The 23,117-nt window shown below is 43.4% G+C and overlaps 1 protein-coding gene across 2 annotated transcripts in view; it reads right to left on the bottom strand.

The window, feature by feature from the left end:
- Positions 1-23,117, bottom strand: part of LOC124037998 (serine/threonine-protein kinase Nek7-like) — a 150,884-nt gene that overhangs the window by 6,378 nt on the left and 121,389 nt on the right. For both annotated transcript variants that reach the window (XM_046353338.1, XM_046353339.1), the window contains exon 8: positions 11,985-12,079. In XM_046353338.1, the coding sequence (XP_046209294.1) occupies positions 11,985-12,079 (95 nt within the window). The remainder of the gene's footprint in view (positions 1-11,984; positions 12,080-23,117) is intronic.

Raw genomic sequence — 23,117 nt, 5'->3', positions numbered from 1 at the left:
TGGGGCAGGGGGATATGTAGGGTCACTGCATGTATTCCGAGAGAGAGAGAGAGAGAGAGAGAGAGAGAGAGAGAGAGAGAGAGAGCTAATGAGAGAGAGAGGAGAAAGAGAGAGAAGAGAGAAAAACAGAGAAAGGAGGGGGAGGCAGGCAGCAGCTGTAGCCAGTAAAGGGTTAAACAAGGACCATGGTATTTTCCTGAATCTTCTTCTTTTGACAGATGAAAAATGTCAACTGTCCTGTTTGTATTTGGGAATTTTTGCACTATTCATCTGGTTCATTAATGTCTGCTACTCCTGGCCCCTGACAGCTGCCGGCCCTGCACACACACGAACACACAGGCTCATTTCAGGTTGGGCGAAATGATTGACTCGCTCTATGACCTCCGGGGCCTGTGTGTGTGTGTGTGTGTGTGTAGGAAGGAGGGGGGGGGGTCAGCTCATTGGTATTCCAGGGTCGTCTTCCTCACACGCACGCCTGCTGTCTGTCTGTCTAAGGGGCTGCTAGTGGCACGCACACATACACACACAAACACCTCAATTTCTCTCTCGCTGGTTCTTTGCCTCCTCTTCTACCCTCTAGCTGTCCAGTGTATGTGTGTTCGTGTGTGTCCTCTATAGTTAAGCTTGTGTGTAAGCATGAGGCCCTAGCCGTGTTAAAGAGAATGTATAAGGAGGTCTAGCTTCTCTTAATGAATATTGATCCCTCTGCATTAATTCCTCTCTATTATCTATCTAGCTCTCCCCCTCTCCCTCCTGACTCAACTGTTGTAAAGAACTACATTTCAGATGCAATCACTTTTTCTTTAATTTTTCTTTCTTTCCCTAGTCATAGAACATGACAAATTATGTGGGAAATCAGAATGTTTATGTCGGTTAATCTGCTGTATTAACGTACTGTATAAATTATTGCAGGCCTAGCTGAGAGAGGGAAAGGGAGATAATGTAAGTGTGGACGAGCACACAAATTAATTCACTAAGCAATGACATTAAACTCTGACAGTAGGGAGAGGAGTGGGGAGAGCAGGAACAAAAGTAAAGCTCAGTGGATAACTAACACTGGAATACTATATGAAGCCTTTCAAATCAAATCAAATGTATTTATATAGCCCTTCGTACATCAGCTGATAACTCAAAGAGCTGTACAGAAACCCAGCCTAAAACCCCAAACAGCAAGCAATGCAGGTGTAGAAGCACGGTGGCTAGGAAAAACTACCTAGAAAGGCCAAAACCTAGGAAGAAACCTAGAGAGGAACCAGGCTATGTGGGGTGGCCACTCCTCTTCTGGCTGTGCCGGGTGGAGATTATAACAGAACATGGCCAAGATGTTCAAATGTTCATAAATGACCAGCATGGTCCAATAATAATAAGGCAGAACAGTTAAAACTGGAGCAGCAGCACGGCCAGGTGAACTGGGGACAGCAAGGAGTCATCATGTCAGGTAGTCCTGAGGCATGGTCCTAGGGCTCAGGTCCTCCGAGAGAGAGAAAGAAAGAATTAGAGAGAGTACACTTAAATTCACACAGGACACCGAATAGGACAGGAGAAGTACTCCAGATATAAGAAACTGACCCTAGCCCCCAGACACAAACTACTGCAGCATAAATACTGGAGGCTGAGACAGGAGGGGTCAGGAGACACTGTGGCCCCATCCGAGGACACCCCCGGACAGGGCCAAACAGCAAGGATATAACCCCACCCACTTTGCCAAAGCACAGCCCCCACACCACTAGAGGGATATCTTCAACCACCAACTTACCATCCTGAGACAAGGCTGAGTATAGCCCACAAAGATCTCCGCCACGGCACAACCCAAGGGGGGGGGCGCCAACCCAGACAGAATGACCACATCAGTGACTCAACTCACTCAGGTGATGCACCCCTCCCAGGGACGGTATGAGAGAGCCCCAGTAAGCCAGTGACTCAGCCCCTGTAATAGGGTTAGAGGCAGAGAATCCCAGTGGAAAGAGGGGAACCGGCCAGGCAGAGACAGCAAGGGCGGTTCGTTGCTCCGGAGCCTTTCCGTTCACCTTCCCACTCCTGGGCCAGACTACACTCAATCATATGACCCACTGAAGAGATGAGTCTTCAGTAAAGACTTAAAGGTTGAGACCCGAGTTTGCTTCTCTCACATGAGTAGGCAGACCGTTCCATAAAAACTGGAGCTCTATAGGAGAAAGCCCTGCCCTCAGCTGTTTGCTTAGAAATTCTAGGGACAATTAGGAGGCCTGCGTCTTGTGACCGTAGCATACGTGTAGGTATATACAGCAGGACCAAATCAGAGAGATAGGTAGGAGCAAGCCCATGTAATGCTTTACATTTACATTTAAGTCATTTAGCAGACGCTCTTATCCAGAGCGACTTACAAATTGGGTAGGTTAGCAGTAAAACCTTGAAATCAGACCTTGCTTTGACAGGAAGCCCGTGTAGGGAGGCTAGCACTGGAGTAATATGATCACATCTTTTTGGTTCTAGTCAGGATTCTAGCAGCCGTATTTAGCACTAACTGAAGTTTATTTAGTGCTTTATCCGGGTAGCCGGAAAGTAGAGCATTGCAGTAGTCTAACCTAGAAGTGACAAAAGCATGGATTAATTAATTGCAATGTTACGTAGATGGAAAAAAGCTGTCCTTGAAATGGTTTTGATATGTTCGTCAAAAGAGAGATCAGGGTCCAGAGTAATGCAGAGGTCCTTCACAGTTTTATTTGAGACGACTGTACAACCATTAAGATTGATTGTCAGATTCAACAGAAGATCTCTTTGTTTCTTGGGACCTAGAACAAGCATCTCTGTTTTGTCCGAGTTTTAAAGTAGAAAGTTTGCAGCCATCCACTTCCTTATGTCTGAAACACATGCTTCTAGCGAGGGCAATTTTGGGGCTTCACCATGTATCATGGAAATGTACAGCTGTGTGTCATCCGCATAGCAGTGAAAGTTAACATTATGTTTTCGAATGACATCCCCAACAGGTAAAATATATAGTGAAAACAATAGTGGTCCTAAAACAGAACCTTAAGGAACACCAACATTTACAGTTGATTTGTCAGAGGACAAACCATTCACAGAGTCAAACTGATATCTTTCCGACAAGATAAGATCTAAACCAGGCCAGAACTTGTCCTTGTAGACCAATTTGGGTTTCCAATCTCTCCAAAAGAATGTGGTGATCGATGGTATCAAAAGCAGCACTAAGGTCTAGGAGCACGAGAACAGATGCAGAGCCTCGGTCTGATGCCATTAAAAGGTAATTTACCACCTTCACAAGTGCAGTCTCAGTGCTATGATGGGGTCTAAAAACCAGACTGAATCGTTTCGTATACATTGCTTGTCTTCAGGAAGGCAGTGAGTTGCTGTGCAACAGCCTTTTCTAAAATTTTTGAAAGAAATGAAAGATTCGATGTAGGCCGATAGTTTTTTATATTTTCTGGGTAAAGGTTTGGCTTTTTCAAGAGAGGCTTTATTACTGCCACTTTTAGTGAGTTTGGTACACATCCGGTGGATAGAGAGCGGTTTATTATGTTCAACATAGGAGGGCCAAGCACAGGAAGCAGCTCTTTCAGTACTTTAGTTGGAATATGGTCCAGTATGCAGCTTGAAGGTTTAGAGGCCATGATTATTTTCATCATTGTGTCAAGAGATATAGTACTATAACACTTGAGCGTCTCTCTTGATCCTAGGTCCTGGCAGAGTTGTGCAGACTCAGGACAACTGAGCTTTGAAGGAATACACAGATTTAAAGAGGAGACCATAATTTGCTTTCTAATAATCATGATCTTTTCCTCAAAGAAGTTCGTGAATTTATCACTGCTAAAGTGAAAGCCATCCTCTCTTGGAGAATGCTGCTTTTTAGATAGCTTTGCGACAGTATCAAAAAGGAATTTCGGATTGTTCTTATTTTCCTCAATTAAGTTAGAAAAATAGGATGATTGAGCAGCAGTAAGCAGTAATATATGTTAAAAGTTCAAGTGAAATGAAGTTCATGTGAAATGAAACTGTTTACAGCAGACCTACGCGGGTGCGTTTAAGAAATTATAGCTGTTATCTAAAATGAACTTACTATGACTGATATATTAAAATGTTTTATTGGACTAGGCAGGTCAGTTAAGAACAAATTCTTATTTACAATTATGGCCTACCCCGGGCCAAACCCGGACAATGCTGGGCCAATTGTGAGCCACCCTATGGGACTCACCAATCATGGCCGGAATCAGGGACTGTAATGACGCCTCTTGCACTGAGATGCAGTGCCTTAGATCGCTCCGCCACTCGGGAGACAGATGTATAGATACAACAAGGACACAGAAGATCTCTCAAGTTCTTTGGGGTAGGGGGCAGTATTTTCACGCCCGGGATGAAAAGCATGACTAGAGTAAACTGCATGCTACTCAGGCCCAGATGCTAGGATATGTATATTAGATTTGGATAGAAAACACTCCGAAGTTTCTAAAACTATTTGAATGATCTCTGTGAGTATAATAGAAATCATATGGCAGGCAAAAATCTGAGAAAAATCCAACCAAGAAGTGGGAAATCTGAGGTTTGTAGGTTTTCAAGTCTTAGCCTATCCATATTATCATATTGCTCTTCCTAAGGCTTCCACTAGATGTCAACAGTCTTTAGAACCTTGTTTCAGGCTTCTACTGTGAAGTGGTAGAGAATGAGAGCTGATTGAGTCATGGGTCTGCCAGAAGGCCATATGCTCAGTCAGGCGCGCGCCCGAGAGAGTTAGCTCCGTTCCCTTTCATTTCTAAAGACAAAGGAATTCTCCGGTTGAAACATTGAAGATTTATGATAAAAACATCCTAAAGATTGATTATATACACATAGTTTGACATGTTTCTACGGACTGTAATAACATTTTTGACTTCGTCTGGACCTAGTGCCTGCGCATTTGGATTACTGTACTAAATGCGAACAAAAAGGAGGTATTTGGACATAAATGATGGACTTTATCTAACAAAACTAACATTTATTGTAGAACTGCGATTCCTGGGAGTGCATTCTGGTGAAGATCATCAAAGATAAGTTAATATTTATAATGCTATTTCTGACTTTTGTTGACTCCATAACATGGCGGGTATCTATATTGCTTGTTTTGGTCTGAGCGCTGTACTCAGATTATTCCATGGTGTGCTTTTTCCGTAAAGCTTTTTTAGAAATCTGACACAGCAGTTGCATTAAGGAGAAGTATATCTTTAATTCCATGCATAACACTTGTATTTTCATCAACATTTATGATGAGTATTTCTGTAAATTGACGTAGCTCTCTGCACTTTCACCGGATGTTTTGGAGGCAAAACATAACGTGCCAATTTATACAGAGATTTTTGGATGTAAATATGAAATTTATCAAACAAAGCATACATGTATTGTGTAACATGAAGTCCTATGAGTGCCATCTGATGAAGATCATCAAATGTTAGTGATTAATTTTCTCTATTTCTACTTTTTGTTACTCCTCTCTTTGACTGGAAAAATGGCTGTGTATTTTTGTGACTAGGTACTGACCTAACATAATCGCATGGTATGCTTTTGTCGTAGAGCCTTTTTGAAATCGGACACTGTGGTGGGATTAACAACAAGTTTATCTTTAAAATGGTGTATAATACATGTATGGTTGAGGAATTTTAAATATGAGATTTCTGTTTGAATTTGGTGCCCTGCACTTTCACTGGATGTTGGTCAGGTGGGACATTAGCGTCCCACGTACCCTAGAGAGGTTAACAATCTTTAGCATGTTCTCATCTTGTATTTGTCCCATTTAAAAGGTCAAACACACAGTGGCATAAAGCTATATGGGGAGGGAAGTGAGAGGAGAGTGGTTTCAAACAGAAACATGTGGTCCAACAGAGCGAGACATCAAGACTTAAACTGGTGTGTTCATGTTGACGGTAAAACTTTAAAACCTCTTAAGGATTAGCCCCTTTTCCCTCCAATTTTCAACCTAAAATGACATACCCAAATCTAACTGCCTGTAGCTCAGGACCTGAAGCAAGGATATGCATATTTGTGATACCATTTGAAAGGAAACACTTTGAAGTTTGTGGAAATGTTAAATTAATGTAGGAGAGCATAACACATTAGATCTGGTAAGATATAATACAAAGAAAAAAACAAGTGTTTTCAAAACAAATGGTTGGTTCCATCATCTTTGAAATGCAAGACAAAGGCCATTATATCACTTAGGAGTCTAGGCGCAATTTAGATTTTGCAGTGTATGTGTAAACCTTTAGACTGATCCAATGAACATTTGCATTACTGTTCAAAATGTTGTATCAAGTCTGCCCAAATGTATCGAATTGGTCAACTGATACATTTTTATACTATAGAGAACATACAGAAATGATATGGTAATAAACAAATTACGTTTACACACTCCCAGGAATGTCATAAATGATGGCTAATTAGCTTCCCTACAGAAAAGACACTAACCTTCACACATCTAAATGGGGGGGGGGGGTCAAACTGTAGAACCCAGTTCCTACATTTTAATATAAAATTCTATTTTATCAAACAAAACTATGCTGCATTGTATCTCTGGGACCCTCAGGATGACATATCAGAGAAAGATTACTGAATGTGAGTACATTATTTACCTTCAGAAGTAAATAACCAGTTGCCATGATAAAAGTTATGTTGTTGTGCACTCTCCTCAAACCATAGCATGTTATTTTTTTCACTTTAATAGCTACTGTAAATTGGACAGTGTGTTTAGATTAACAAGAATAACAAGTAACAAGTAAGTGTTCTGCCCATATAAGACATGTCTATGTCCAGGGAAATGTTATTTTTACTTACAAAGTCATGCTAATCACATTAGCGCACATTAGAGACGACCAAGAGTTAGGGATGGGAGAGTTGGAGAGTAACAGGGAGGGGAGGACAGAGAGGAAACTTTTTCTTGTGTGTGAGCTGAAAATGCTAACTTGAGGTCAAATCAAATCAAATGTTATTTGACATGACCGAATACAACAGGTGTTGACCTTTCAGTGAAATGCTTACTTACAAGCCCTTAACCAACAATGCAGTTTTAAGAAAAATTGAAAAAAATTAAGAAATAAAAGTAACAAATAATTAAAGAGCAGCAGCAATATAACAATAGTGAGGCTATATACAGGGGGTACCGGTACAGAGTCAAGGCAAGGTGCCGGGGCACCAGTTAGTCGAGGTAATTGAGGTAATATGTACATATAGGTAGAGTTATTAAAGTGACTATGCATAGATAACAGAGAGTAGCAGCAGCGTAAAGGAGGAGGGGGCAATGCAAATAGTCTGGGTAGCCATTTGATTAGATGTTTAGGAGTCTTATGGCTTGGTGTTAGAAGATGTTTAGAAGCCTCTTGGACCTAGACTTGGTGCTCCGGTACAGCTTGCCATGTGATAGCAGAGAGAACAGTCACGACTAGGGTGGCTGGAGTCTTTGACAATTTTAAGGGCCTTCCTCTGACCTACCCCGCCTGGTACAGAGGTCCTGGATGGCAGGAAGCTTGGCCCAGTGATGTACTGGGCCATTCGCACTACCCTCTGTAGTGCCTTATGGTCGTAGACCAAGCAGTTGCCATTCCAGGCAATGACGCAACCAGTCAGGCTGCACTTGATGATGCACCTGTAGAAACTTTTGAGGATCTGAGGACCCATGCCAAATCATGCCAAATCTTTTCAGTCTCCTGAGGGGGATGCCCAGTTAGTTTGTTGGTGATGTGGACACCAAGGAACTTGAAGCTCTCAACCTGCTCCACTACAGCCCAGTCGATGACAATGGGGGCACGCTCTGTCCTCTTTTTCCTGTAGTCCACAATCATCTCCTTTGTCTTGATCACGCTGAGTTAAGTTAGCCTTTAATTAACTAGGCAAGTCAGTTAAGAACAAATTCATATTTACAATGACGGCCTACTGGGGAACAGTGGGTTAACTGCCTTGCTCAGGGGTAGAACGACAGATTTTTACCTTGTCAGCTCGGGGTTTCGATACAGCAACCATTTGGTTAATGGCCCAATGCTCTAACCACTAGGCTACCTGCCGTCCCAATGGAGAGGGGAGAGGTTGTTGTCCTTGCACCACATGGTCAGGACTCTGACCTCCTCCCAATAGGCTGTGTCGTCGTTGTCGGTGATCAGGCCTACAACTCGTGTCATCAGCAAATTTAATGACTGTGTTGGAGTCGTGCCTGGCTGTGCAGTCATGAGTGAGCTGGGAGTACAGTAGGGGACTGAGCACGCACCTCTGAGGGGCCCTCGTGTTGAGGATCAGAGTAGGTGGATGTGTTGTTACCTACCCTTACCACCTGGGGGCAGCCCGTCAGGAAGTCCAAAATCCAGTTGCAGAGGGATGTTTAGCCCCAGGGTTCTTAGCTTTGTGATGAGCATGGGGGCAGTCCAGAATCCAGTTGCAGAGGGATGTTTAGCCCCAGGGTTCTTAGCTTTGTGATGAGCTTGGGGGCAGTATGGTGTTGAACGCTGAGCTATAGTCAATGAATAGCATTCTCACATAGGTGTTAATTTTGTCCAGGTGGAAAAGGGCAGTGTGGAGTACAATAATGATTGCATCATCTGTGGAACTGTTAGGGGGTTAAGCAAATTGGAGTGGGTCGAGGGTTTCTGGGATAATGGTGTTGATGTGAGCCATGTCCAGCCATTCAAAGCACTTGGCTACAGACATGAGTGCTATGGGTCGGTAGTCATTTAGGCAGGTTACCTTAGTGTTCTTGGGCATAGGGACTATGGTGGTCTGCTTGAAACATGTTGGTAATACAGACTCAGACAGGGAGAAATTGAAAATGTCAGTGAAGACAGTTGGTTAGCGCATGCTTGGAGTACATGTCCAGGTAATGCATCTGGCCCTGCGGCCTTTTGAACGTTTACCTGTTTAAAGGTAAACCTAGTTGAAATATTATCATATTTTTCCTTGACTGTATGTACTGTGCTGTATGTACTGTGTGTATATGCTGTACTGTATGTACTGTGCTGTATGTACTGTACTGTATGTATTGTTCTGTATGTACTGTACTGTATGTACTGTGTGTATATACTGTACTGTATGTACTGTACTGTATGTACTGTACTGTATGTACTGTTCTGTATGTATTGTACTGTATGTACTGTGTGTATATGCTGTGCTGTATGTACTGTGCTGTATGTACTGTACTGTATGTACTGTACTGTACTGTATGTATTGTTCTGTATGTACTGTGCTGTATGTACTGTTTGTATATACTGTACTGTATGTACTGTTCTGTATGTACTGTTCTGTATGTACTGTTCTGTATGTACTGTTCTGTATGTACTGTTCTGTATGTATTGTATGTACTGTATGTATGTACTGTTCTGTATGTACTGTGCTGTATGTACTGTGCTGTATGTACTGTTCTGTATGTACTGTTCTGTATGTACTGTTCTGTATGTACTGTACTGTATGTATTGTACTGTATGTACTGTTCTGTATGTACTGTGTTGTATGTATTGTATGTACTGTATGTATGTACTGTTCTGTATGTACTGTGTGTATGTATTGTACTGTATGTACTGTTCTGTATGTACTGTGTTGTATGTATTGTATGTACTGTATGTACTGTCTGTGCTGTATGTATGTACTGTATGTACTGTATGTACTGTGCTGTATGTACTGTATGTGTGTACTGTATGTACTGTATGTACTGTGCTGTATGTATGTGCTGTATGTACTGTGCTGTATGTACTGTGCTGCATGTACTGTGCTGTATGTACTGTGCTGTATGTGCTGTATGTGCTGTATGTACTGTATGTGCTGTATGTACTGTACTGTATGTGCTGTATGTACTGTACTGTATGTGCTGTATGTACTGTACTGTGCTGTGTGTACTGTATGTATGTGCTGTGCTGTATGTACTGTATGTACTGTGCTGTATGTACTGTGCTGTATGTACTGTGCTGTATGTGCTGTATGTACTGTATGTACTGTATGTGCTGTGCTGTATGTACTGTGCTGTATGTACTGTATGCATGTGCTGTATGTACTGTGCTGTATGTACTGTATGTGCTCTGGCCCCCCAATGGTGGAACAAACTCCCTCACGACGCCAGGACAGCGGAGTCAATCACCACCTTCCGGAGACACCTGAAACCCCACCTCTTTAAGGAGTACCTAGGATAGGATAAGTAATCCCTCTCACCCCCCCCCCCTTTAAGATTTAGATGCACTATTGTAAAGTGACTGTTCCACTGGATGTCATAAGGTAAATGCACCAATTTGTAAGTCGCTCTGGATAAGAGCGTCTGCTAAATGACTTAAATGTAAATGTAAATGTAAAGGTCTTACTCACATCGGCTGCGGAGAGCGTGACCACACTATCATCCGGAACATCTGATGCTCTCATGCATATAGTTACTTGCCTTAAAGCGAGCATAGAAATAATTTAGCTCGTCTGGTAGGCTCGTGTCACTGGGCAGCTCTCGGCTGTGCTTCCCTTTGCAGTCTGTAATAGTTTGGAAGCCCTCCCACACCCGACAAGCGTCGGAGCCGATGGAGTACGATTTGATCTTAGTCCTGTATTGACACTTTGCCTGTTTATTGGTTCATCGGAGGGCATAGTGGTATTTCTTATAAACTTCCAGGTTAGAGTCCCGCCCCTTGAAAGTGACTGATGTAGTGTACTCCTCAATGCCATTGGAAGAATCCCAGAACATATTCGAGTCTGTGCTAGCAAAACAGTCCTGTAGCTTAGTATCTGCTTCATCTGACCAGTTTTTTATTGAATGTGTCACGGTTTCTTCCTGCTTTAATCTCTGTTCTGATGTCTGTTCTGACCGTCTCTTCGGTTAGAAGAGACGGTAGCAGCAACATTATGTATAAAATAAGTTATAAACAATGAGAAATATATATATAATTAGCACGGTTGGTTAAGAGTAGAGGTCGACCGATTTATCGGAATGGCAAATTAATTATGGCCGATTTCATAACAATCGGAAATCGGTATTTTTGGTCGATTATTATTTATTTTATTCTTTACACCTTTATTTAATCTTTATTTAAGGAGGCAAGTCAGTTAAGAACAAATTCTTATTTTCAATGACGGCCTAGGAACAGTGGGTTAACTGCCTTGTTAAGGGACAGAAAGACAGATTTACGGCAACCTTACGGTTAACTAGTCCAACGCTCTAACCACCTGCCTCTCATTGCACTCGACGAGGAGCCTGCCTGTTACGCGAATGCAGTAGAAGCCAAGGTAGGTTGCTAGCTAGCATCTTATAAAAAACAATCAATCATAATCACTAGTTAACTACACATGGTTGATGCTAGATAAACTAGTAATATCGTGTCCTGCGTTGCATATAATCGGCAATCGCTGAGCTAGTGGCCAGTTGGTTAAGGGCCAATAAAATGGCTGGCATCTCTCAGGCGCCATCATCAATCTCCAACCTGCTGTTGTCTTTTCCCTCCTGGTCACCAAGGGAGACCACCCCGGCAACTAGGCATAGTCCCGTTACCACAATGCCGGAGGTGGGCAAGGTCAGGTGAATATAATGGGGTGAGCTCAAACATGCATGCACATGTGGACACGCACACACACGATCCTCAATCAAACAGTATAGGAGATGCAGACAGAGAGACAATGGCCAGGTATTGTCTGTCTTTCACCCATCTAGAACCCCAAGCATAACACTGAAACATGCATGTTCTCTCGCACGCACGCACACACGTTGGACCCTCAGACATTCAAGAACCTTACATCCAACACACACACACCTGTAAGACCTGTCCCCCTCGCTCTCCCCCTCTCGTGTGGTCTGTAAGGTGGAAAGGGTTCTGAGAGGGTCATTTTACTAGTCAGTATCAGTGCTCAGCACAACCACCCAGTTGATCTGCACCACATGGACATGTCACTGTGAATTCCCTGCTAGCTTCAAACACACAACAGCTCTCATATCCACCTTTATCCCAGTAATGTGTGTGGGTATGGGTTTCTGTGTACATTATGCCACAGTACAGTATATGTGTATGTGTATACGTTACCTCATAGAGCAGGCAGCCTAGAGACCAGATGTCAGATTTGAAGTTGTATCCGTTTTCATGTATTCTCTCTGGAGACATGTAGTACGGGGTCCCCACTGGAACAGACAGACAGGGAGAGAGAGAGCGAGACATTAGCCTGTTGCCTCTCCAACCTAGCCATTCCAGCACACCACATATGTCCCAACACACACAACCTCAGAGAGAGAGTGAGAAGGGCAGAAAAAGAGATCCAAGAGATCTCACAAACACACACATGCATGTGAACTGCTAGTCCACTACATCACAGCTCTGGTTCAGCTCTCGTTAACATACCTCATCATGATCAGAAACAGGAGTCAAACAGACATTACACTCTGGCTCTGAAACTCAATAATCCCAATGCCATGCTGCCTGGCCCAGCTCCAGACCACACAATAATATAGTACAATCACACAGATCATGTACAGATAGGTGTAGTTACACTGTCGCACCACAGAGGGCACTAGTGAGCCTGATTGGGGGGGAAGATAGCTAATAGAAAGAGAGACCAAATACAGGTGGTTGAGCTACAGTACCGATCAAAAGTTTGGACACCTACTCTTAAGAGATGTTCTACATTGTAGAATAACAGCAGACATCAAAACTATGAAATAACACATAGGGAATCATGTAGTAACCAAAAAAAAGTGTTAAACAAATCAAAATATATTCTATATATGAGATTCTTCAAAGGAGCCATCCTTTGCCTTGATGACAACCAGCTTCATGAGGTAGTTACCTGGAAAGCATTTCAATTAAAAGGTGTGCCTTTGTTGAATTTCTTTCCTTCCTAATGCTTTTGAGCCACAATTAAATCCCACAATTAAATCCTAAAACCGAACCTTTAACCCTAACCTAGCTCCTAACCCTAAACATAATTCTAATCCTAAACCTAATTCTAATTCTAACCTTAACCCTAAATCCCCTACAAATAGCATTTGAACTTGTGGGGACTAACAAACTGTCCCGAGTTGGTCAAATGTTTGTTCATTTACTATTCTTGTGGGGACATCTGGTCCACAAGCATAGTTATAAACACGTCCACAAACACACACATTAACATGTTGAGGGGAAATATTCCAATGTATAATGCAATTAGTTTTAATTAGCCTAATACGGGGAATTCTATAAGAGTTCATGTCTTTCAGTGCAGAATTGAAAGTGAGCACTTTTTATTAGAGTGTGGTTTTTAATTGGGCTGCGAAAATATTTCTTTATCTATAATGATTTGTGACCTATAACTCTAAAAATCATAATTCGCTTCCACCATCAACTACAGAAAGAGGGGGAGAGAGAGAGGTAAGAGACAGAAAGAGAGAGAGAGTGAGCGAGAGAAAAGACAGAAAGAGCGAGAGAGCGAGAGAGAGACGAGAGAGAAGAGACAGAAAGAGAGAGCGCGAGAGAGAGAAAGACAGGAGAGAAGCAAGAGAGAGAGTGAGAGAGAGTGAGAGAGAAAAGAGAGCGAGAGAAAAGAGAGACAGCGAGAGAGAAAAGAGAGAGAGAAAACAGAGAGAGAGAAAACAGAGAGAGAGAGAGAGAGAGAGAAAAAGAGAGAGAGAGAAGAGAGAGAAAAGACAGAGAAAAGAGAGAGAAAAGAGAGAGAGAGCGAGAAAAGATAAAGAGAGAGAAGCGAAAAGAGAGAGAGCGAGAGAGAGAGCAAGAGAGAAAAGAGAGAGAGCGAGAGAGAAAACAGAGAGAGAGAAAAGAGAGAGAGAGAGAGAAAGCAAGAGAGAGAAAAGACAAAGAGAGAGAAGCAAGAGAGAGACAAGACAGAGTGTGAGAGAGAAGAGACAGAAAGAGAGAGAGAGCGAGAGAGAGAAAGAGAGAGAGAGCGAGAGAGAGAAAAGACAGAAGAGAGAGAAAGCGAGAGAGAAAAGAGAGAAGCGAAAAGAGAGCGAGAGAGAAAAGAGAGAGCGAGAGAGAAAGCAAGAGAGAGAAAAGAGAGAGAGCGAGAGAGAGCAAGAGAGAAAAGAGAGAGAGCAAGAGAGAAAAGAGAGAGAGCAAGAGAGAAAACAGAGAGAGCGAGAGAGAAAACAGAGAGAGCGAGAGAGAAAACAGAGAGAGCGAGAGAGAAAACAGAGAGAGCGAGAGAGAAAACAGAGGAGAGAAAACAGAGAGCGAGAGAGAAAGCAAGAGAGAGAAAAGAGAGAGACAAGACAGAGTGCGAGAGAGAAGAGACAGAAAGAGAGAGAGAGCGAGAGAGAGAAAGAGAGAGAGCGAGAGAGAGAAAGCGAGAGAGAAAAGAGAGAAGCGAAAAGAGAGCGAGAGAGAAAAGAGAGAGCGAGAGAGAGAGAAAAGAGAGAGAGCAAGAGAGAAAAGAGAGAGAGCAAGAGAGAAAAGAGAGAGAGCAAGAGAGAAAAGAGAGAGAGCAAGAGAGAAAAGAGAGAGAGCGAGAGAGAAAAGAGAGAGAGCGAGAGAGAAAAGAGAGAGAGCGAGAGAGAAAACAGAGGAGAGAAAACAGAGAGCGAGAGAGAAAGCAAGAGAGAGAAAAGAGAGAGACAAGACAGAGTGCGAGAGAGAAGAGACAGAAAGAGAGAGAGAGCGAGAGAGAGAAAGAGAGAGAGCGAGAGAGAGAAAGCGAGAGAGAAAAGAGAGAAGCGAAAAGAGAGCGAGAGAGAAAAGAGAGAGAAAAGAGAGACAGCGAGAGAGAAAACAGAGAGAGAAAGAGAAAACAGAGAGAGAGAGAGAGAGAAAACAGAGGAGAGAAAACAGAGAGAGAGAGAAAAGAGAGAGAAGCGAAAAGAGAGAGAGCGAGAGAGAGAGCGAGAGAGAAAAGAGAGACAGTGAGAGAGAAAAGAGAGAGAAAACAGAGAAGAGAGAGAAAACAGAGAAGAGAGAAAACAGAAGAAGAGAGAAGCGAAAGAGAGAGAAGCGAGAGAGAGAGAGAGAGCGAGAGAGAGCGAGAGAGAGCGAGAGAGAGCGAGAGAGAGCGAGAGAGAGCGAGAGAGAGCGAGAGAGAGCGAGAGAGAGCGAGAGAGAAAAGAGAGAGAGCGAGAGAGAAAAGAGAGAGAGCGACAGAGAAAAGAGAGAGAGAGCGACAGAGAAAAGAGAGAGCGAGAGAGAAAAGAGAGAGAGCGAGAGAGAGCGAGAGAGAGCGAGAGAGAGCGAGAGAGAGCAAGAGAGAGAAGCGAAAAGAGAGAGAGCGAGAGAGAAAAGAGAGAGAGCGAGAGAGAAAAGAGAGAGAGCGAGAGAGAAAAGAGAGAGAGCGAGAGAGAAAAGAGAGAGAGCGAGAGAGAAAAGAGAGAGAGCGAGAGAGAAAAGAGAGAGAGCGAGAGAGAAAAGAGAGAGAGCGAGAGAGAAAAGAGAGAGAGCGAGAGAGAAAAGAGAGAGAGCGAGAGAGAAAAGAGAGAGAGCGGGAGAGCGAGAGAGAAAACAGAGGAGAGAGAAAACAGAGGAGAGAGAAAACAGAGAGAGAGAGAGAGAAAAGACAACGAGAGAGAAGCAAGAGAGAGAAGCGAAAAGAGAGAGAGAGAGAAAAAGAGAGAGAGCGAGAGAGAAAAGAGAGAGAGCGAGAGAGAAAAGAGAGAGAGCGAGAGAGAAAAGAGAGAGAGCGAGAGAGAAAAGAGAGAGAGCGAGAGAGAAAAGAGAGAGAGCGAGAGAGAAAAGAGAGAGAGCGAGAGAGAAAAGAGAGAGAGCGAGAGAGAAAAGAGAGAGAGCGAGAGAGAAAAGAGAGAGAGCGAGAGAGAAAAGAGAGAGAGCGAGAGAGAAAAGAGAGAGAGCGAGAGAGAAAAGAGAGAGAGCGAGAGAGAAAAGAGAGAGAGCGAGAGAGAAAAGAGAGCAAGAGAGAAAACAGAGAAGAGAGAGAAAACAGAGAAGAGAGAGACGAAAAGAGAGAGAAGCGAAAAGAGAGAAGCGAAGAGAGAGAAGCGAGAAGCGAGAGAGAGAGAGAGAGAGAAAAGACAACGAAAAGAGAGAGAGCGAAGAGAAAAGAGAGAGCGAGAGAAAAAGAGAGAGAGCGAGAGAGAAAAGAGAGAGAGAGAGAGAAAAGAGAGAGAGAGAGAGAGAAAAGAGAAGAGAGAGAGAGAAAAGAGAGAGAGAGAGAGAGAGAAAAGAGAGACAGTGAGAGAGAAAAGAGAGAGAAAACAGAGAAGAGAGAGAAAAGAGAGAGAGAAGCGAAAAGAGAGAGAGCGAAAAGAGAAGAGAGAGAGAGAAAGCGAGAGAGAAGAGAGAGCGAAAAGAGAGCGAGAGAGAAAAGAGAGAGAAAAGAGAGACAGCGAGAGAGAAAACAGAGAGAGAAAGAGAAAACAGAGAGAGAGAGAGAGAGAAACAGAGGAGAGAAAACAGAGAGAGAGAGAAAGAGAGAGAAGCGAAAAGAGAGAAGCGAGAGAGAGCGAGAGAAAAAGAGAGACAGTGAGAGAGAAAACAGAGAAAACAGAGAAGAGAGAGAAAACAGAGAAGAGAGAAAAAAGAGAGAGAAGCGAAAGAGAGAGAAGCGAGAGAGAGCGAGAGAGAGAGAAGCGAGAGAACGAGAGAGAGCGAAGAGAGAGCGAGAGAGAAAAGAGAGAGAGAGAGCGAAGAGAGAAAAGAGAGAGAGAGCGAGAGAGAAAAGAGAGAGAGCGAGAGAGAAAAGAGAGAGAGAGAGAAAAGAGAAAAGAGAGAGAGAGCGAGAGAGAAAAGAGAGAGAGAGAGAGCGAGAGAGAGCGAGAGAGAAGCAAGAGAGAGAAAAAAGAGAGAGAGCGAGAGAGAAAAGAGAGAGAGCGAGAGAGAAAAGAGAGAGAGCGAGAGAGAAAAGAGAGAGAGCGAGAGAGAAAAGAGAGAGAGCGAGAGAGAAAAGCCGAGAGAGAGCGAGAGAGAAAAGAGAGAGAGCGAGAGAGAAAAGAGAGAGAGCGAGAGAGAAAAGAGAGAGAGCGAGAGAGAAAAGAGAGAGAGCGAGAGAGAAAAGAGAGAGAGCGGAGAGAAAAAAACAGAGGAGAGAGAAAACAGAGAGAGAAAAAGAGAGAGAGAGAGAAAAGACAACGAGAGAGAAGCAAGAGAGAGAGAAAAGAGAGAGAGAGAGAGAAAAGAGAGAGAAGAGAGAAAAGAGAGAGAGCGAGAGAGAAAAGAGAGAGAGCGAGAGAGAAAAGAGAGAGAGCGAGAGAGAAAAGAGAGAGAGCGAGAGAGAAAAGAGAGAGAGCGAGAGAGAAAAGAGAGAGAGCGAGAGAGAAAAGAGAGAGAGCGAGAGAGAAAAGAGAGAGAGCGGGAGAGCGAGAGAGAAAACAGAGGAGAGAGAAAACAGAGGAGAGAGAAAACAGAGAGAGAGAGAGAAAAGACAACGAGAGAGAAGCAAGAGAGAGAAACGAAAAGAGAGAGAGAGAGAGAAAAGACAACGAGAGAGAAGCAAGAGAGAGAAGCGAAAAGAGAGAGAGCGAGAGAGAAAAGAGAGAGAGCAAGAGAGAAAAGAGAGAGAGAGCGAGAGAGAAAAGAGAGAGAGAGCGAGAGAGAAAAGAGAGAGAGAGCGAGAGAGAAAAGAGAGAGAGAGCGAGAGAGAAAAGAGAGAGAGAGCGAGAGAGAAAAGAGAGAGAGAGCGAGAGAGAAAACAGAGAAGAGAGAGAAAAAGAGAGAGAGAGCGAGAGAGAAAAGAGAGAGAGAGCGAGAGAGAAAAGAGAGAGAGCGAGAGAGAAAAGAGAGAGAGAGCGAGAGAGAAAAGAGAGAGAGCGAGAGAGAAAAGAGAGAGAGCGAGAGAGAAAAGAGAGAGAGCGAGAGAGAGCGAGAGAGAGCGAGAGAGAGCGAGAGAGAGAGAGAGCGAGAGAAGAGAGAGAAGCGAGAGAGAAAAGAGAGAGCGAGAGAAAAAGAGAGAGAGCGAGAGAGAAAAGAGAGAGAGAGCGAGAGAGAAAAGAGAGAGCGAGAGAGAAAAGAGAGAGAGCGAGAGAGAAAAGAGAGAGCGAGAGAGAAAACAGAGAAGAGCGAGAGAGAAAAGAGAGAAGAGAGAGAAAAGAGAGAGAGAGAGAGAAAGAGAAGAAAAGAGAGAGCGAGAGAGAAAAGAGAGAGAGCGAGAGAGCGAGAGAGAAAAAGAGAGAGAGCGAGAGAGCGAGAGAGAAAACAGAGGAGAGAGAAAACAGAGGAGAGAAAAACAGAGAGAGAGAGAGAGAGAAAAGACAAGAGAGAGAAGCAAGAGAGAGAGAAGAGAGAGAGCGAGAGAGAAAAGAGAGAGAGCAAGAGAGAAAAGAGAGAGAGCGAGAGAAAAGAGAGAGAGAGAAGAGAAAAGAGAGCGAGAGAGAAAAGAGAGAGAGCGAGAGAGAGCGAGAGAGAGCGAGAGAGAAGCAAGAGAGAGAAGCGAAAAGAGAGAGAGCGAGAGAGAAAAGAGAGCGACAGAGAAAAGAGAGAGAGAGCGACAGAGAAAAGAGAGAGAGAGCGACAGAGAAAAGAGAGAGCGAGAGAGAAAAGAGAGAGAGCGAGAGAGAAAAGAGAGAGAGCGAGAGAGAAAAGAGAGAGAGCGAGAGAGAAAAGAGAGAGCAAGAGAGAAAACAGAGAAGAGAGAGAAAACAGAGAAGAGAGAAAAAAAGAGAGAAGAGAGAGAAAAAAGAGAGAGAGCGAGAGAGAAGAGAGAGCGAGAGAGAAGAGCGAGAGAGAAAGAGAGAGAGCGAGAGAGAGAGAGAGAGAAGCGAGAGAGAAAAGAGAGAGAGCGAGAGAGAAAAGAGAGAGAGCGAGAGAGAAAAGAGAGAGAAGAGAGAAAAGAGAGAGAGCGAGAGAGAAAAGAGAGAGAGAGAAAAGAGAGAGAGCGAAAAAAAGAGAGAGAGAGCGAGAGAGAAAAGAGAGAGAGAGCGAGAGAGAAAAGAGAGAGAGAGCGAGAGAGAAAAGAGAGAGAGCGAGAGAGAAAGAGAAAGAGAAAAGAGAGAGAGCGAGAGAGAAAAGAGAGAGAGCGAGAGAGAAAAGAGAGAGAGCGAGAGAGAAAAGAGAGAGAGCGGGAGAGAGAGAGAGAAAAGACAACGAGAGAGAAGCAAGAGAGAGAAGCGAAAAGAGAGAGAGAGAGAGAAAAGACAACGAGAGAGAAGCAAGAGAGAGAAGCGAAAAGAGAGAGAGCGAGAGAGAAAAGAGAGAGAGCAAGAGAGAAAAGAGAGAGAGCAAGAGAGAAAAGAGAGAGAGCAAGAGAGAAAAAGAGAGAGAGCGAGAGAGAAAAGAGAGAGAGAGCGAGAGAGAAAAGAGAGAGAGCGAGAGAGAAAAGAGAGAGAGAGCGAGAGAGAAAAGAGAGAGAGCGAGAGAGAAAAGAGAGAGAGAGCGAGAGAGAAAAGAGAGAGAGAGCGAGAGAGAAAAGAGAGAGAGCGAGAGAGAAAAGAGAGAGAGCGAGAGAGAAAAGAGAGAGAGCGAGAGAGAAAAGAGAGAGAGAGCGAGAGAGAAAAGAGAGAGAGCGAGAGAGAAAAACAGAGAGAGAGAGAAAAGAGAGAGAGAGAAGAAAAGAGAGAGAGCGAGAGAGAAAAAGAGAGAGAGCGAGAGAGAAAAGAGAGAGAGCGAGAGAGAAAAGAGAAGAGAGAGAGCGAGAGAGAAAACAGAGGAGAGAGAAAAACAGAGGAGAGAGAAACAGAGAGAGAGAGAGAGAAAAGACAACGAGAGAGAAGCAAGAGAGAGAAGAGAAAAGAGAGAGAGAGAGAGAGAAAAGAGAGAGAGCAAGAGAGAAAAGAGAGAGAGAGCAAGAGAGAAAAGAGAGAGAGCAAGAGAGAAAAGAGAGAGAGAGCGAGAGAGAAAAGAGAGAGAGAGCGAGAGAGAAAAGAGAGAGAGAGCGAGAGAGAAAAGAGAGAGAGAGCGAGAGAGAAAAGAGAGAGAGCGAGAGAGAAAAGAGAGAGAGCGAGAGAGAAAAGAGAGAGAGCGAGAGAGAAAAGAGAGAGAGCGAGAGAGAAAAGAGAGAGAGCGAGAGAGAAAAGAGAGAGAGCGAGAGAGAAAAGAGAGAGAGCGAGAGAGAAAAAGAGAGAGAGCGAGAGAGAAAAGAGAGAGAGCGAGAGAGAAAAGAGAGAGAGCGAGAGAGAAAAGAGAGAGAGCGAGAGAGAAAAGAGAGAGAGCGAGAGAGAAAAGAGAGAGAGCGAGAGAGAAAAGAGAGAGAGCGAGAGAGAAAAGAGAGAGAGCGAGAGAGAAAAGAGAGAGAAAAGAGAGAGAGCGAGAGAGAAAAGAGAGAGAGCGAGAGAGCGAGAGAGAAAACAGAGGAGAGAGAAAACAGAGAGAGAGAGAGAGAAAAGACAACGAGAGAGAAGCAAGAGAGAGAAGCGAAAAGAGAGAGAGCGAGAGAGAAAAGAGAGAGAGCAAGAGAGAAGAGAGAGAGAGCGACAGAGAAAAGAGTGAGCGTGAGAGAAAAGAGAGCGAGAGAGAAAAGAGAGAGAGCGAGAGAGAAAAGAGAGAGAGCGAGAGAGAAAAGAGAGAGAGCGAGAGAGAAAATAGAGAGCAAGAGAGAAAAGAGAGAGAGCGAGAGAGAAAAGAGAGAGAGCGAGAGAGAAAAGAGAGAGAGCGAGAGAGAAAAGAGAGAGCGAGAGAGAAAAGAGAGAGAGCGAGAGAGAAAAGAGAGAGAGCGAGAGAGAAAAGAGAGAGAGCGAGAGAGAAAAGAGAGAGAGCGAGAGAGAGCGAGAGAGAAAAGAGAGAGAGAGAAAACAGAGGAGAGAGAAAAGAGAGAGAAAAGACAGAAAGAGAGAGAGCGAGAGAGAGAGAAGAGACAGAAAGAGAGAGAGAGCGAGAGAGAAAGCAAGAGAGAGAAACGACAAAGAGAAGCAAGAGAGAGAAGCGAAAAGAGAGAGAGCGAGAGAGAGAAGAGACAAAGAGAGAGAAGAGACAAGAGAGAGAGCGAGAGAGAAAAGAGACAAAGAGAGAGAGCGAGAGAGAGAAGAGACAAAGAGAGAGAGCGAGAGAGAGAAGAGACAAAGAGAGAGAGCGAGAGAGAAGCGAAAAGAGAGCGAGCGAGAGAGAAAAGAGAGCGAGAGAGAAAAGAGACAGCGAGAGAGAAAAGAGAGAGCGAGAGAGAAAAGAGAGAGCGAGAGAGAAAAGAGAGAGAGAGAGAGAAAAGAGAGAGAGAGAAAACAGAGAGAGAGAGAGAGAGAGAGAGAAAACAGAGAGAGAGAAAAGAGAGAGAGCGAGAGAGAAAAGAGAGAGAGAAAACAGAGAGAAAACAGAGAGAGAGAGAGAGAAAACAGAGAGAGAGAGAGAGAAAACAGAGAGAGAGAGAGAGAAAACAGAGAGAGAGAAAAGAGAGAGAGAAAAGACAGAGAGAGCGAGAGAGAGAGCGAGAGAGAGAGAAAAGACAGAGAGAGCGAGCGAGAAATGACAGAAAGAGAGAGAAGCAAGAGAGAAAGCGAAGAGAGCGAGAGAGAAAAGAGAGCGAGAGAGAAAAGAGAGCGAGAGAGAAAAGAGAGAGAGAAAACAGAGAGACAAAACAGAGAAGAGAGAGACAAAACAGAGAGACAAAACAGAGAGAGAGAAAACAGAGAGAGAGAAAACAGAGAGAGAGAGAAAACAAAGAGAGAGAAAACAAAGAGAGAGAGAAAACAAAGAGAGAGAGAGAGAAAGAAAACAGAGAGAGAGAGAAAGAAAACAGAGAGAGAGAGAGAAAAAACAAAGAGAGAGAGAAAACAAAGAGAGAGAGAGAGAAAACAAAGAGAGAGAGAGAGAAAACAAAGAGAGAGAGAGAGAAAACAGAGAAAAGGAGAGAGAGAGAGAGAGAGAGAGAGAGAGAGAGAGAGAGAGAGAGAGAGAGAGAGAGAGAGAGAGAAAGACAGTAAAGAGAGAGAGAGAGAGAAAAAGAGAGAGAGAAAAAGAGAGAGAGAGAAAAAGAGAGAGAGAGAGAGAGAAAAGACAAAACAGAGAGAGATAGAGAAAACAGAGAGAGAGAGAGAAAAAACAGAGAAGAGAGAGAAAAAACAGAGAAGAGAGAAAACAGAGAGAGAAAAAAAGAGAGAGAGAGAAAAAGAGAGAGAGAAAAGACAGAAAAGAGAGAGAGAGAGTGTACATAGTGTACATAGTCAACGGTAGGCTTCGAGGGGACTCCTATGGTAGGTACACCTATAGCTCATCTCTTGGCAGTAGTACTGTAGACTACTTTATCACTGACCTCAACCCAGAATCTCTCAGAGCGTTCACAGTCAGCCCACTGACACCCCTATCAGACCACAGCAAAATCACAGTCTACTTAAACAGAATAATACTCAATCATGAGGCATCAAAGCCAAATGAACTGAGTAACATTAAGAAATGCTATAGATGGAAGGAATGCAGTTTGGAAACCTACCAAAAAACAATTAGGCAACAACAAATTCAATCCCTTTTAGACAATTTCCTGGGTAAAACGTTCCACTGTAATAGTGAAGGTGTAAACCTGGCAGTAGAAAATCTTAACAGTATATTTGACCTCTCAGCTTCCCTCTCAAATCTAAAAATCTCAAATAGAAAACCGAAGAAAATTAACAATAATGACAAATGGTTTGATGAAGAATGCAAAAATCTAAGAAAGAAATTGAGAAACCTGTCCAACCAAAAACATAGAGACCCGGAAAACCTGAGTCTACGCCTTCACTATGGTGAATCACTAAAACAATACAGAAATACACTACGGAAAAAGAAGGAACAGCATGTCAGAAATCAGCTCAATGCAATTGAAGAATCCATAGACTAACCACTTCTGGGAAAATTGGAAAACACTAAACAAACAACAACACGAAGAATTATCTATCCAAAATGGAGATGTATGGGTAAACCACTTCTCCAATCTTTTTGGTTCTATAACAAAGAACAAAGAGCAAAAACATATACATGATCAAATACAGATCTTAGAATCAACTATTAAAGACTACCAGAACCCACTGGATTCTCCAATTACATTGAATGAGTTACAGGACAAAATAAAAACCCTTCAACCCAAAAAGGCCTGTGGTGTCGATGGTATCCTCAATGAAATGATCAAATATACAGACAACAAATTCCAATTGGCTATACTAAAACTCTTTAACATCATACTTAGCTCTGGCATCTTCCCCAATATTTGGAACCAAGGACTGATCACCCCAATCCACAAAAGTGGAGACAAATTTGACCCCAATAACTACCGTGGAATATGTGTCAACAGTAACCTTGGGAAAATCCTCTGCATTATTATTAACAGCAGACTCGTACATTTCCTCAATGAAAACAATGTACTGAGCAAATGTCAAATTGGCTTTTTACCAAATT

This window comes from Oncorhynchus gorbuscha, linkage group LG06 (assembly GCF_021184085.1).
Source record: "Oncorhynchus gorbuscha isolate QuinsamMale2020 ecotype Even-year linkage group LG06, OgorEven_v1.0, whole genome shotgun sequence".
Taxonomy (NCBI): domain Eukaryota; kingdom Metazoa; phylum Chordata; class Actinopteri; order Salmoniformes; family Salmonidae; genus Oncorhynchus; species Oncorhynchus gorbuscha.
Note: the sequence above shows the minus strand (reverse complement) of the source record. Positions and strands in the feature narration are given on the sequence as shown.